Raw genomic sequence first — 13,943 nt, 5'->3', positions numbered from 1 at the left:
AGGTCACTCGTTTTAATTGTTCCACTCCTGTCTTCGTAGCTCTTCAACTTTTTGGGTGCTTTATGTGCTTATGTTGTTACCGTGCTATTATTTTTTAAGTAGTATTTTCGAGTTAAATTCAATTGTCACGATATCTTTGGTTTTTATCAAATTGTCAGGTGAAAGTACAAAATAATTACAAAGCAAGCAAGCAGTCAAGCACCCTCCCCATGTTAAGAATGGCTTTCTAAATAATAACGTTATTATTTCGGTTTATAGCACGGTTTCACATAAGTGCATAAGTACCACTTTTTTTTATTAAAAAAATAGGATGTATTTATAAAAATAATTTTTTAAATAATAATAATAATAATAACAAGAACAACAACAACGCAAAGCATACCATTGTTTGGTTATTAAAACTATCTTTGTGCCAAGGGAGGTAACTCGTTTTGGCTATGATCAGCTGTGGAAATTAACATCGACTTTTTTGTCTCCGCAACACAAGCCAACAAAATTTACAAGTGTCTATATTTTGTTATTACTTAAAACACAACCATAACAGAAAAAAAAAAAAAAAAAAAAAATGTGAATGCTTATCATAAACAATCAATGTCTCATTCTTACGTCTTTGTTTCTTTAAAAAAAAAATATTATTATCCCTAAAATTAAAATTGGAGGTGGTTCTGTTCTCAAGAGACAGGCCATTTAGATTAGCACATGAGTTACGTGAAATCTGACCAGAAAGTCGGCGACTTTAATCTTCAGGTGAGTGATTTTTTTTTTTTTTTTTAATTAATAAAATTGTAACAATAACAATAGTTGTTTTTATGCCTTTTTATTTTAACAGGCTTTGCTCAAGACTTCATACAATCTTATAAAGTTGTTAATATTATCAGTTTATTAATTCTTAATTCATCTTATCACGATTTTTCAAATGAATAAATTTTTGAATGACTTCGTGATTTTCAAATAATGTCACTGTTAGTGTTCCAGTGTTCCAATTAAGCACAAAACAAAACAAACACATTGAACACTTCGAGAAGATTCGTCACGCTAAATCAATAATAATAAATATATAGAAAAAATATTTAATTGATATTTTTTAAGTGTGCATGCTCAGTTTACAGACTGCTTTTTTATTTTTTTTAATAGAGTGCTTATTCAGAACGACACTTATTAAAAAAAAAAAAAAAAAAAAAGCTTTTTTACGACCTGCTCCAGTATAGTGTAAACATTCCCAACCACAACCGCCCCATGTTAAGAACGGCTTTCAGAATACCCCCCCTCAACATAGCCATGTTAAGAACGGCTTCCGATGTTGGGTGGGGGGTATTCCGAAAGCTGTTCTTAATATGGAGAGGTTGGGGTGTTTATAATACGCTTGGGCAGTGGGGCAATTTACCCCAAAAATTACGTAAACCGATCAAGTATGATTTTTTTTTTTAAAACTTGGAAAATCAAAATTTACGATTTTTAACGATTTTACTACTAAACCGCATTTAACATTCGGCTGGTTTGGTGCTTGTTAAGATAGTCGACAGATCGATTTTTTTTTAAACAAATATGTCGTTTTAAGCAAAAAACAATATTACGTAATCAATTGCCATGTCGAAAATAGTAATATATCTAAAAATTACAAAAATTAATCGAATAGAAAGTTATATGTAATTTTTACGGAAAATTGGGTAAAATTGCATTTTTCTTATTTTATAAAGTAGACAGTGAAGAGTTGACACAGGACGCATAAGTAACTCTAAACGCAAAATTTAGATTACACCGACATACTCGATGAATTTTCGTAATTTTTGGATATCTTAGTATTTTCGACATGACAATTGAGTACGTAATATTGTTTTTGCTTAAAAGTTGATCTGTTGATTATCTTAACAAATACCACTGATTTTTTTTTTTTTTTTACCTCGACACTTCGATTTGAGTTGTTTATTTACTTCATTGGATTTCATCGTGGCTGACGCAAACACAACTCGCTTAATCGTCAAATTTGGTTTTCTTGAATAATAAAAGGTAAAGGAGCAGTATCTTTTTACCCTAAAAAAAACCGGCAAAAATATGCGCGCTTGCGTGTACAACAATGGCCACTACTTATAACAAAGAATTGCATTGCTTAATATCCAGAAAACAACTTATTTGCGGAAAATTTAAATGCGATATTCGTTTTTAGCACACCCGAAAACCCATCAAAAATAAGTTTTTTTTTTTTTTTTTTTAAAGATAGGTTTTGTTTGTCTACTAGGCCACGATAAACAGACATCTCCCCAAGGTGGCCATAATGTGGGTGCTCAATTTATCTTAAATGAATATAGAAAAAGTGATCCCCCACTTTTTGAAACTATAATTTCTTCATATCTTCGAAGCTATTCATTTCCGTGAATATTAAACGTTATTTTTATCAGCATCCTCGAAAACCTTTAATAGTGATAATTTAAAAGGAGTTTTTTTAGGGTGGAAAGATACTGCACCTTTACCAAAAAAAAAAAAAAAAAAAAAATACTTGATCGATATACTTAATTTTTTGAATATATTTTCGTTTTGTAACGAGTTCGTGCATCAGTTTTTTTTCTTTTTTTTTTTTTTTTCTTTATTTTTAATTGCCGCCATAGGTGCAATTCTGAATATCATCGATGGAATTGTCAAGTTAAATTTAAATTTTACGGTATCTTTTGTTTATTAACTTGTTAGGTGAAAGTGACGTATTTTGTAATTGTCCTTACCAAAACATGTGTTTTTTTTTTTTTTTTGTGTAACAAATATTTTTAAAAAATGAGAAAAAAATACAAAATGCTGGAGAATTCAAGCAAAGTCTTGTGAATAAAGACAAAACGACAAACAAAGGGAGACAAAATATAAAAAAGGAGTAAATGAAAAACCAGACCTAAAAAGTATATTAATTCAGTCACATAAAAAAAGATGTTGAATTGCTTTCATTTCCCAAAGCAGGGGTTAGCAATTAATCTCAGGTACCCATTATAAAAATAAAAAATAGAACTTACAAAAAAGGGGTCTCTAATTTAGAAAGTAATTCTGGAATTAATTCTATTGACAAAGTTAAGTTTATCACCCAAACGAGAGCGACAAATAAAACGGGAAATATACGGTGTCCCTTTTTAAAATAATCATACAAAAATAATCTTACTTGATTTGTAAAGTCTAAAAGAAAAGAAGCATGCGCAAAGGGGTCTTTAAAAATGTTTTTTTTTCTCAGTTCTTTTCTTGAGAGACACTCTCACAATCTTCTAGAACCTTCTGGTTCTCATGTTTATGCTTTCTCTTTCTTTTAAAATGAAAATATCCTGATGAAAAGGGAATCTTAATAGACTAATCTTCCAAACGGTCTCTTTCTTTAGTTTCTTTCATGGACAACATGTGCACAGATATCTTCTTGTCTCACAGGCCGGCAAATTTGATTTCTGTTACTTAAAGAAAACTATCTCAAAAACCAAACGGTTCTTTTGTTAGCCTTTGAGACTAATAGTTTCCCAGGTGATAAGGCCTTGTTGCGTTTAAATTAACTGGGAATGAAATTGAAAACCTTTTTCCCTAATAGAGAAAAATACAGAACATAATATTTAACGTCGAAAACATTTTTCTTGATGGAGTTACCATCAGCACGACCTTCCCAGAGATTAGTGAAATTCAAACTGAGGAAAACGGGCAAAAGTTCCCCTCCCGCTCCTGAGAGAAGCAAGCATAGGTGACTGCTGGAAAAGAATGATACTACCAGGTTGAGAAACGTAGGCCTTCTACTTAATGAAGGCAAAAAAAAAGGGCCGAACCCCACCCTTCCTCTTGGCATCACTTGAAGATTAAAAAAATAAAATTCTGAAAAAAGTAGAGATAATCGATCCACTGCCCACTCACCAATAAAAGTGGCCTTCTAAATAATAATTTTATTATTACAACACGGTTAGTAAAATGCACAAGTACAACAAAAAAAGGAAAAGTTTATTGGGTTAAGTTAAAAAATTCAGTACTCAAAGTGAAGATGCCGGAAGTGGACTCAGTTTACTTAAATGTGGAACAGAAGTTACTGAGCATGAAACGAAATACGAAACCATAATCACTTTTCGTTTTATCATGAAACAATAAAAAATATAAACTTTTGATGTTCACATGTATATAAATAATTTTTTAGTATTTAAAATATATTCACAAGAAATGTTAATCAAAAAAACTTACATTATTTATGACAAAATTCCATTTATTGATTTTAAGAAATTTTTTTAGACAAATGTTTAAAATTTTTTTTTTTTAATAACACAAGTGTTCATAAAAAACTTTGGTACTTGTTTAGTTTAATCAAGACATTAAAAACATGAAAATATTGAAAAAAAAAAAAAAAAAAAAGAAAGTCATATTGTACTTACTCGTTATGGAATAAAGTTTTCATATATTAAAAAAATTACTTAATTAGATCAAGTAGTTTTTTCCTCTGTAAAAAAACTTTAATGAGATAGATCTTGTTGCGTCCATTTTGCATATTTTGCAAACGAGGAGGGTAGCGCCAGGGGAGATAACTCCAATTATCGCTAAGAGTTTGTCAAAATTTGGCGAGATTATTTTGAAACAAATGCAGAAAAAATACCTAGATAAATATTTTAGTTTTTTTCCACTTATTTTACAGAGTTTCTATGTCCGTTTAAAATCCCTTTTTCATTTTGTTGTTTGTTACTCACTTTTTTGTTTAAGGACACCCCCTCCTCGTCTGGGTCCTGGATATGACCTTAAACTATATCCGATGGTGAGGCCCCAGCTTGCGGGCTTTGGGGAGTGGGGAGCCACCCTTTAATTGCTATTGCTCTCAGGTCCACTCTGACCCTGAGTGGTAGTACCTGTTAGGGTCCCAACTATGAGTTAAATAGAAACCGACTTGAAAAAAAACAAAAAAATGTTCTATTAAAAAACTTTTTAAAATCACTGGAGCATTAAATAACATGAAAAGAGTTGATATGCCGTAAAACAAAAACAACCAACCAACATCCTTGTCTGCAAAACAAGAAAGATGGCCACAATAAGATCGATTTTATTAATTTAATTTTCCTCTGTTAAAATTTAAAAAAAATTTTTTTTTTAAATTACTTGATCAAATTTAATGATTTTTCTACTTTTTTTTTGTATTAAAACTTTATCCCATAACAAGTAAGTACAATATAATCTTATTTATTTATTTATTTTTTTCAATATTTTCATTTTTTTAATGTTTAGAGTAAACTCAGCAAGTGCTAAAACTTTCATACATTATTTATGGCAAAATTCTGTTATAAAACTTGTGAAAAACATAAATATATTATTTCAAAAAGACTGAATTTTTGGACTTAACCGTTTATTATTAACAATGGGTTTCCTCATCTCTGTCTGATTAATATTACAAACGTTTCGGCCATTCCTCTCACCGGACTTCTTCAGGTTCTAATGTCGACCTCAGAAACTGTCATGGAATTTTGAACGCAGTTATTCATTAAAAAATTTGCAAAAATACGGGCAATAATTGTTAAATATTAAAATATTGGCACTTCTTCATTATTAGAGCGAAATTAGAAAATCAAAATATTGAATTTCAATTAAAATTTACTTAATTGTCATGTCACAATAATGAACATATCCAAAAATTATGAAAAACGATATGGTAGAAAATTCATTATTAATGAAAATAATTTTCAAAGACAATTAGCAAAAATTGAGTTTTGCAGTATTTTTTTTTTTTTTTTTTTTTTTTTTTAGATTAGGTTCACCCCCATAATTTTCTTTTAAAAAAAACTGATGACTTTTATAGGTTTTCGACTATGCTGGATAAGAAAATCTCATTTAAATTTTGCAGAGACAAGTAGTTTTCGTGATATAAAGACCCGTATTAGGCACTGTAATTCACTGGCCGCCATGTTTATACGCACGTGTGATAAACAAATTTACTTCTTTGCAACTAACACTGCCACCTAGCGGAAACAAATCCACTTTTTTTTTTTACAGCCGAGAAATTAGTAATGTGCATGCGTGTAAAACAACAATTGTGACTTTTTCATTTTCTTGAGTAACCTCCCCATGTTAAGAACGGCTTTTGGAGTACATCCCAACCACCCCATGTTAAGAACGGCTTTCAGAATAAACACTCCATGAAGGAGGGGTATTTGCCCTAAATTTAACTGATATTCGTTGTCAGCATACCCATCTGCATCTACTATAAAAAAAAAAAATTGTGGGGGCCCAATGGCAGTCTCAGAAGTAGATTTGTTTATCACCCGCGCGCACAAACATGGTGACCAGTGAATTACAGTGCATAATGCAAGTTTTTGTATCGTGAAAACTACTTGTCTCTGCAAAATTTAAATGAGATTTTCTCCTTCACTGACCAAGGACAATATAAGATGAAGTGTAGTATCAGAACAGATATTACACTTTGCTCCTAGCCAGAAAGAAGAAACTGAACTGATTGTCAAGCAACTAGCTATTACCTTCATGTCATGTGTTCAAAGCTGACAGAACAAGAACAATCTATCCTCTTGGATTACATAAAGTGTTCGACATAAAGATTCTTATGTTCATTTATTAGATTCCTGATATTCGAAGAGAGACCCCCTGAAGAAGGTCAGAGGTTACATTGGTCTAAATGTTGTGAACACCAAAGGATGATAATTACTATTAACGATTATGAAATCCAGTTGGAAAATTACCCAACAATTTGTTTAGCTTCAGATACTTAGTTGTGACCTGTTTGTAATAGATTTATGGGGAAATATGTTTATTCAATTATATTTCGCCTTTTATCCTTTAATTTAGGAAGCTCAATGTAACTACAGAGCATATAACAAATAAATGACAAAAAGTCTATATCCCAAATTTCAAGATGTTGTAACAAAATGAAAAAAAATAATTGTGATTTCTCTCCCAATTTTCGGATTTTCTAATCACACTCGTATGCCTTTATTTTCTTTTAAAATTAATAAGTACATTTTCTTATGAGTTAAGGGCGAAACAAATTCAATAATTGACATAATTACATGAATGATTTTGCATTATGAAACAAGTGCTGTTTAGAATTGTGCATGCCAACATACTTAAGGAAATAAATGGTAAGATGATCAACATCTCGAAATTTTTAATATAAATTTTGTCATTTATATATATACTAGCGAGGGGTACCCGGCGTTGCCCGGGTGTTTTTCGGGGTGTGTGAAAAAACCCCGAAAATGTGAAAAAAAAAACAGGTGCCCGTGAAAAAAAAAACGAAGCCTTCACGACGCGCAGTTGGAAAATAGTAAAGTGTTAAAAAAAAAAACAGGTGCATGTTTTTGATTGACGTGACGGCGATAGGTATTCAGCAGTTAGCATTTTGTGCAGGACAGTTTTGAATGAGGTGAATAAATCGGTTTGTTTGTTTTTAAAAACCCGCTCCCTGTTTATTAGGAGGAGCGAAATGAAAGCTACAGTCTGATATGACGAAGTCGACATTGAACAAACGTTACTTAGCTCTCTTGAGACAACTGGCTTTCAGCCTGTGATTAGAGTCAAGTTTCGCTTTTTTTTATACCGAAAACCGAATGTAATGCGTGCCGATGCGGGAAATGTCGAATTAACATTTGAAAGTCAATAAAATTAAATAGACAGGCGAGCTCCGTGGTTAAGTGTGAGATATTACAATTTATAGATGATATAAAAAGTTTTAAGAAGTTGTGAACCGAGCGAGCGCTTCTCTGAAAGAAGCCTTTTGTGGACATCGAGGAAAAGCGTACATACATACATACATACATACATACATACATACATGCATATATATATATATATATCGTTAGTTATCATTCCAAACGAGATGTTTTTAATTCAAACTCCTTATTTTATTCATATTTTTGTGTAATACGTCTTAAACATATTTTGTTGAATAGCGGAAACATACCAAAAAACTCATCAGAGACAAATGTATGTTCCTCGGAAAACACTTAGAAAGTAAATCATAGAAGTTGCAATTCCTTTTATCTGCCAGACACAATAGTTTTTATCGAACTCTAATTCCAATCACCATCTCTTTGAGGTGAGCATTTCCTCCTCCGTCATTTGAAAATTAGCATCTATGCCTCTATCATTTGGAGATTATTCTTTCTCTTCTATTATCTTTTTTCTTAATCCATATCTCTCTTTAATTCTCTTTTTCCTTTTTCTCTCTTGGGTCTCTGTTTCTGTTTCTCTCTCTTTTTCTTTGTTCTAAAGAAATCTATTTATCAAACCTTATGGAAGGTCTGCTCACTGACATGAGGCATGTGGTTTACAGCTGAAATCTCTAAGCATATCAAGCCAGATCCCATGGCACAAAATGTCCACTTTACTTCGTTGAGAAATGATATTTTTTTCTACAATATCACAATAAAAACACATTCTATCATTTCTCTGAAATCTAGGCTCTCTTAAACCTTGTGACCCTGCACAGCTTAATGGTTAAGAGGATTAAACAGTAAAATTCTCAAGCGTGTGTCACCTTTGTTTTTAGTTTTATCTAGTATTTTTCTTTTGTCAAATCGTTAGGTGAAAGTACAGAATAAGTAAAGGAAGTGGTGAATTTAAAGAATGGATGCAAACTGTGTCAAATAAAGTTATTCTAGTTTTCTTAAAAAAAAAAAAAGAAATCAATAAATTTTGCATGAATGTATTTTTTATAATGCTAAAAACAAAGTTGTGAAAAAAAAAATTATTTTATGCAAAAAATAAAGTCTAGTGCTGCAGACTTTGAGCTGTCTGTTTTTTTGTTTTTTTTACCAGGGAAGCCTCTATCCCTACTCATCTTAAGAAGGGCTTTCTTTTTTTTTTCTAAATAATAATGGTATTATTTAGGAAAAGAATTGGCAACTGGAAGTGAAATGAAAACCAGAATCGTAAAGATAACCAAATAATAGAAATTATTAATTCTCATCTTAAAAATCTGAAAAATAATCCTTATTTTGTATTTTAAAAAATAGTTCTTCCTAAATAAATTTATTAAAAATCATGTTTGATTTATATTTTTTCTTCAGAAAGTCACAATTGAAACAAGTAAGTAATTGTTACGTAAATTTATTACTTAACAAATTACAGTTTTTACTTTGAAAAATTTAAATTTTTGCAACTGCTAGTATGTGCGTGTCTGTTTTCTTTTTCCTTTTTCTTTTTTTCCTTTTTCTTTTTCCTTTTTCTTGTTTTTTTCTCTTGTTTTTTCCTTATTTTCTTCCTTATTTTTTGCCTTGTTTTTCCTTTCTCTTTTTCCTTTTTTCCTCTTTTTTTTACATTTTTTTTCTCTTTTTTCGTTATTTTTTCCTTGTTTTTTGTTTATTGTTTCCCTTTTTCTTTTTACCGTTTTCTGTTTTTCTTTCCCCTGTTTTAACCACCCTTTTCTCTTTTTCTTTTTTCTCTTCCCTATTTTTGTCTTTTTTTTTTTTTTTTCTTGTTTTCATATTCTACTTAAAAACGATCATTTCCTTATTTAGTACATGGCGTTACCCGAGAGTATTTTTACATTTTTATTTTTGCAAATTCAATGATTACAGCATTGTTTGATCATGAAATTATTAATTCTAATCAATTTAAAACTATAATTAATTGTCAATGTATACATTTTGGTTTAATTTTTATTTCTATGAAATTATTCAATGTAAAAACGTTTTCAAAACTTTCAATCTTTTAAATAAATATTTGCTAAGAATTTTAACTCAAGTTTAAATGACTTTCTATCAGACAGTTTAAATTCCTGCAAAATTCTTTAAAATTATTACTATTTATTTATTTTATGAAATTGCTAATCAAACTTGGGGTGAGCGATAAAAATATTTAAACTGTCTAAAAATGTTAGAATTGTCTGGAAATGGAGTATTATTTTATCTTAAATTTATATACAAAACTGATCCCAACTTGAAATTTTAAAATAAGTGCTTTTTTCCCTCTTTCTTTCCGCCAAGTTATTCAGGCTTTTCAGACATAATAGCATTTCATTGTTTAATTATATCACATTTTGTCACGAGTGCTGATTCAAGAAGTCTTTGGTAATATTTATTTAGAAGGAATTTAACAAGTTTAGCATGTTTAAACTTAAAGGAATGGTCATGCTGTAATATATGAGAAAATATTGCATTTAGGAAATGATCTTTTTGACATCTCTTTTATGTTTATTTAGATTTTTTGTTTAAGTTTTACCAATATTTATTTTATTGTAATTATTGCATAATTCCTGCTTTAGATGTGTTTTAGACAAATGTTTTGTTTTTAGTGTTTGTGATTTAATTTGTATTGTTAGAATTCCTAGTTTATTTAGAGTGTTGTTAATTATTGAGTTATAATCTATGATATAAATCTCACCTGTCTGTTTAAATGTATGTATGTTTGTATGTCTCTCTCAAACTTTCGACAGAGGCGACGGATTTTCACGAGATATGTATCACTTTGAAGCTCGATCCTTCAGACGACAAATATCGAAAAATTGGCTAAAAATATTAATTCACCCTCTATTGGGCACTTTTCTACAAGGAGGGGTCGCTTTTTTTGCCGATATTTTCAAAAATCATCTCTTTTCGTTTGATTAGCCTTAATTTAAACCTTTGCCGCTTCCAATTTGGCGATGGACACAATGGCAAAAACGTTGTTCTTTTCCTCCTTTGCAGTACGTATTCGAGCCTGCCTGCTACCACTTTTTTTTTGCTCAACACACACCTCCAAACACCCGGGCAACACCGGGCACTCAAGCTAGTGTTAAATAAATTTATTTCATTTTGATTTCTACTTTGAGTTTAGTGAAAGTTTTGCTGGTGTATTACGAGGAAATGTTTCTTTTAATTAATATTTACATAATTCCGGTTTAATTTTTAAATTCTACACAAAAAAACTAGTCTTTACTTTCAAATGCTTCTTTTTTGGAATTGTTTTATTTTCAATAAAATGTTATAATCCAAAAATATTTTTTAGTCTTCGACTTTGAAATGGCATCAGCAAATTAAAGTCAATTTTCTCGGAATATTCTTTATTGGATATTTTTTTTTTTTTTTTTTGTGATGTGTAAAAAAAACAAACAAAATATTTCAATGTAAATACTAAAAAAATGGTCAATATGACATTAGTATGGGTTCAATTTTCCTACAAAATAAACTTTAATCTTAAATCTTTGAGTTTTCTTATTAATGAAAAATTGAATGAGCTTTAGATTTAGATTACATTGACTGCCAAGTTTAATTGATTAGGTTTGCCAGATTTTCCAAGCAGTGATAGGGAAAATTATTAATCCATGTTAATTTGTTGTCTGATTTTTTTTTTTTTTTTTTTTTTTTTTTTTTGTGGATTTCTTTTTAATAAAAAGTGTTTGTTTTTATTATTTGGTTCTTACAAAACAGAACATACTTTCTCTTAACTTTATCTATAAGTAACCCTAAGTTCGGGTGGCAATAATAATAAATTTTAATAAACACTGTTTGGTTTTGTTTATTAATTAATATTTGTAAAATAAAAATGATAAAAATTGCAAAAATTAGAAACATTATTTGCAAAATAATCCACAAAAATACAATTTAATATGCAAATTCAGAATTTTTTTTTTTTTTTTAATATTTGCAAAATAAAAATTTAAAAGCAAAAGGAAATCTGCAAAATTCAGCCAACAAAATTTTGAAACTATAAAACCTGTATCTCTATTAGCTCAGTATATTCGGGAGATATTCCTCTTGAATTATATTCAAGTTATCTCCCCTGGACAAATTAAGAGGAACAGATCTAGAGATGAAAAAAAAAACAAAAAACGTTCAGAAACACTGTTTGATTTATGGAAAACGGGTTGAATTTATATTTTCTTTTAGGTTCGAAACGAGAAAAAGGTTGTTTCTATTAGTTTTTTGCATAAGTTCCCACCGTTTTTTTTTTGTTTTTTTTTTAAATCAAAGAATTTTAACAGCAAAAGTAAGTTCATGTGGAACCCAAGTTCTAATTTTTTTTGTGAATCCTATCGACTGAAGGTGGCGCGAAATTGTCGCAAAATCACACTTCATCTTTTCACCCAATTCTCTACATGATGATGGCTCTTTCCTTCAAAAGAAACCTGAGTTGGTTTTCGTCTATCTTGATTAATCTTCTGAAACCAAAAGCATTATTGAGGTCAAACCGTGTTTGAATCTGATAAACCAATCTCAAACAGTTCTCTCAACTATAGCGTTTTCTCCATATATGGCACAAATATCCTTGGCTACTTCGTTCGCTTTTTGACCTCGATTAAATGTGAAAAGGAGAATGTATCGAAAATGTGATTATGTGCTTTCTAATAATATATAATATTTAACACGTTTTAGAACAAAAATTTTTCATGAAACGGCAGGAACTTATGCAACAACCTGATATCTTTAGCATCCGGCAATAATGCTGGTTGTTTGCCGCTAGGTGGTATATATGAGATTGTTTACAAATGAAAAATGGTCGTCCTAATGAAATATGCCCCACGACATAAGTGCACTGTGACAATATTACAAATGTATCTTTTTTTTCTTTTATATATAGTCTAACACATTAAACATCATAGTAATAAGGTATCCAATTATAAAAATTTCATCCAAATGCTCATATCATCATTATATCGTATGAATCGGGTGATTCTTTTGGTGGCATTGGTTTTCCCGATATTTTTCTAGTCGGAATTCTTTCTAGAAAGATATCGATTACTTAGGGAAAGGATCACATGAATGGTTGCCAACATCTGAAGTGAAAGTGATTTTTTTTTGTGGAACAAACTGAATCCAAACTTGTAACACCCAGATTGTCAATCTGTGTCATTAACCATTTAACCACTGTCACCTCCCTTACAAAATTGCTAACTTAAAACTTGCTGTCTTATCCATACTATATTGCACTTACATCTTAACCCTCCTATCATCTAAAATAGTTTGTGCACAACTTGTAGCTCAATTCTTAATATCTACTCATACTGTAACATTATCCTAGACCTAAGCTAACATAAATAAAATAAATAAAAAGGGTAAGACTAAAACCACATTATCTCCTCCCTAACAAGCCTTCTTACAATCATAGATGCTTACACTGCATGAACTCCACTCACCCCCTTTATCCATTAACAATTAAATAGCAATGTCGCTAAATAACTTTGAGGAGTGTAACTAATCAGCAGAGATATAACCCCCACAAACTAACCCAGTAACACTAACTAACCACGCGGGGTCGCAGAAATACCTGGATTAGAACCTAGGCGCGGAGAAAACCCTCTCAGTGCTGACGGACTCAGTAGGTCTTCCCAGATCATCCGTCTAGGAGAAGGAAAACTCTGAAACTAAACCAAAGGGGAGGGAGGCCTCTTCAGTCTTGGATGACAACCTCCCTAGAGCTGGTGACTCAAACAAATCCACCGGTTTGCAAACCTAAATTGCTTAAAGAGTAGATAGGCTCTGTCTATCGCCCGGCTTCCATACTCCTTCTTTGCCTATTAGTCAAGCGCAGAGACACTATCTCAGTGATTCGACAGAAACACCCAGTGGTAGATCTTGTTTCCTGGCTAGGGCAACGAACGCCATTTTTCTCCATTCCCAGCACGCCCACCCCTTAAACCGAACATTTGGGAGTGCTTGAGTATGAGATATGCCTGAGCAATTAGATTGGGTTGACCTTCTTCTAATGGGTTGAGGGTACCGGATTGACAGTTCCTGGCTGCTGTTCCCGACTGGTAGTGCAGGCGCCCTAACTCTTTGGTAGCGCTTAGAGCGGCTGCTCCGTCAACAGTTGAATAATATCGGGTTGTTTGTAGTGCCAGGACGTGCATGGAAAGGGACCCTGCACTCATCCCCGGTGGGCTTTCCTGAGGCCACAATCCTAATTGGAGAAAGGTCAGCTGATGGTCTACTTGTGATGCATGTCTGAAGCTCTGCATAACCTCTTGTTTAGCTCCCCCTTACCTAAACCGAAACTTAAAAAAAAAAATATGACAACAGTACAATAAAAAAATAAGC

At 31.3% G+C, this 13,943-nt stretch overlaps 1 protein-coding gene across 2 annotated transcripts in view; it reads left to right on the top strand.

Moving 5' to 3' along the window:
* The first annotated feature begins 414 nt into the window (after positions 1-414).
* Positions 415-13,943, top strand: part of LOC145255640 (uncharacterized) — an 89,753-nt gene continuing 76,224 nt past the window's right edge. The window contains exons 1-2 of one of the 2 annotated variants that reach the window (XM_080114171.1): positions 429-747; positions 8,997-9,015. In XM_080114171.1, the coding sequence (XP_079970297.1) occupies positions 700-747; positions 8,997-9,015 (67 nt within the window). In that variant the 5' untranslated portion in view covers positions 429-699. Of the gene's footprint in view, positions 748-8,996; positions 9,016-13,943 lie in introns of both variants that reach the window. The other variant, XM_080114172.1, reaches the window with a different exon arrangement.

This window comes from Euprymna scolopes, chromosome 31 (assembly GCF_053919585.1).
Source record: "Euprymna scolopes isolate OS-2025 chromosome 31, ASM5391958v1, whole genome shotgun sequence".
Lineage (NCBI taxonomy): Eukaryota > Metazoa > Mollusca > Cephalopoda > Sepiida > Sepiolidae > Euprymna > Euprymna scolopes.
This window is presented reverse-complemented; position numbering and strand designations above follow the sequence as displayed.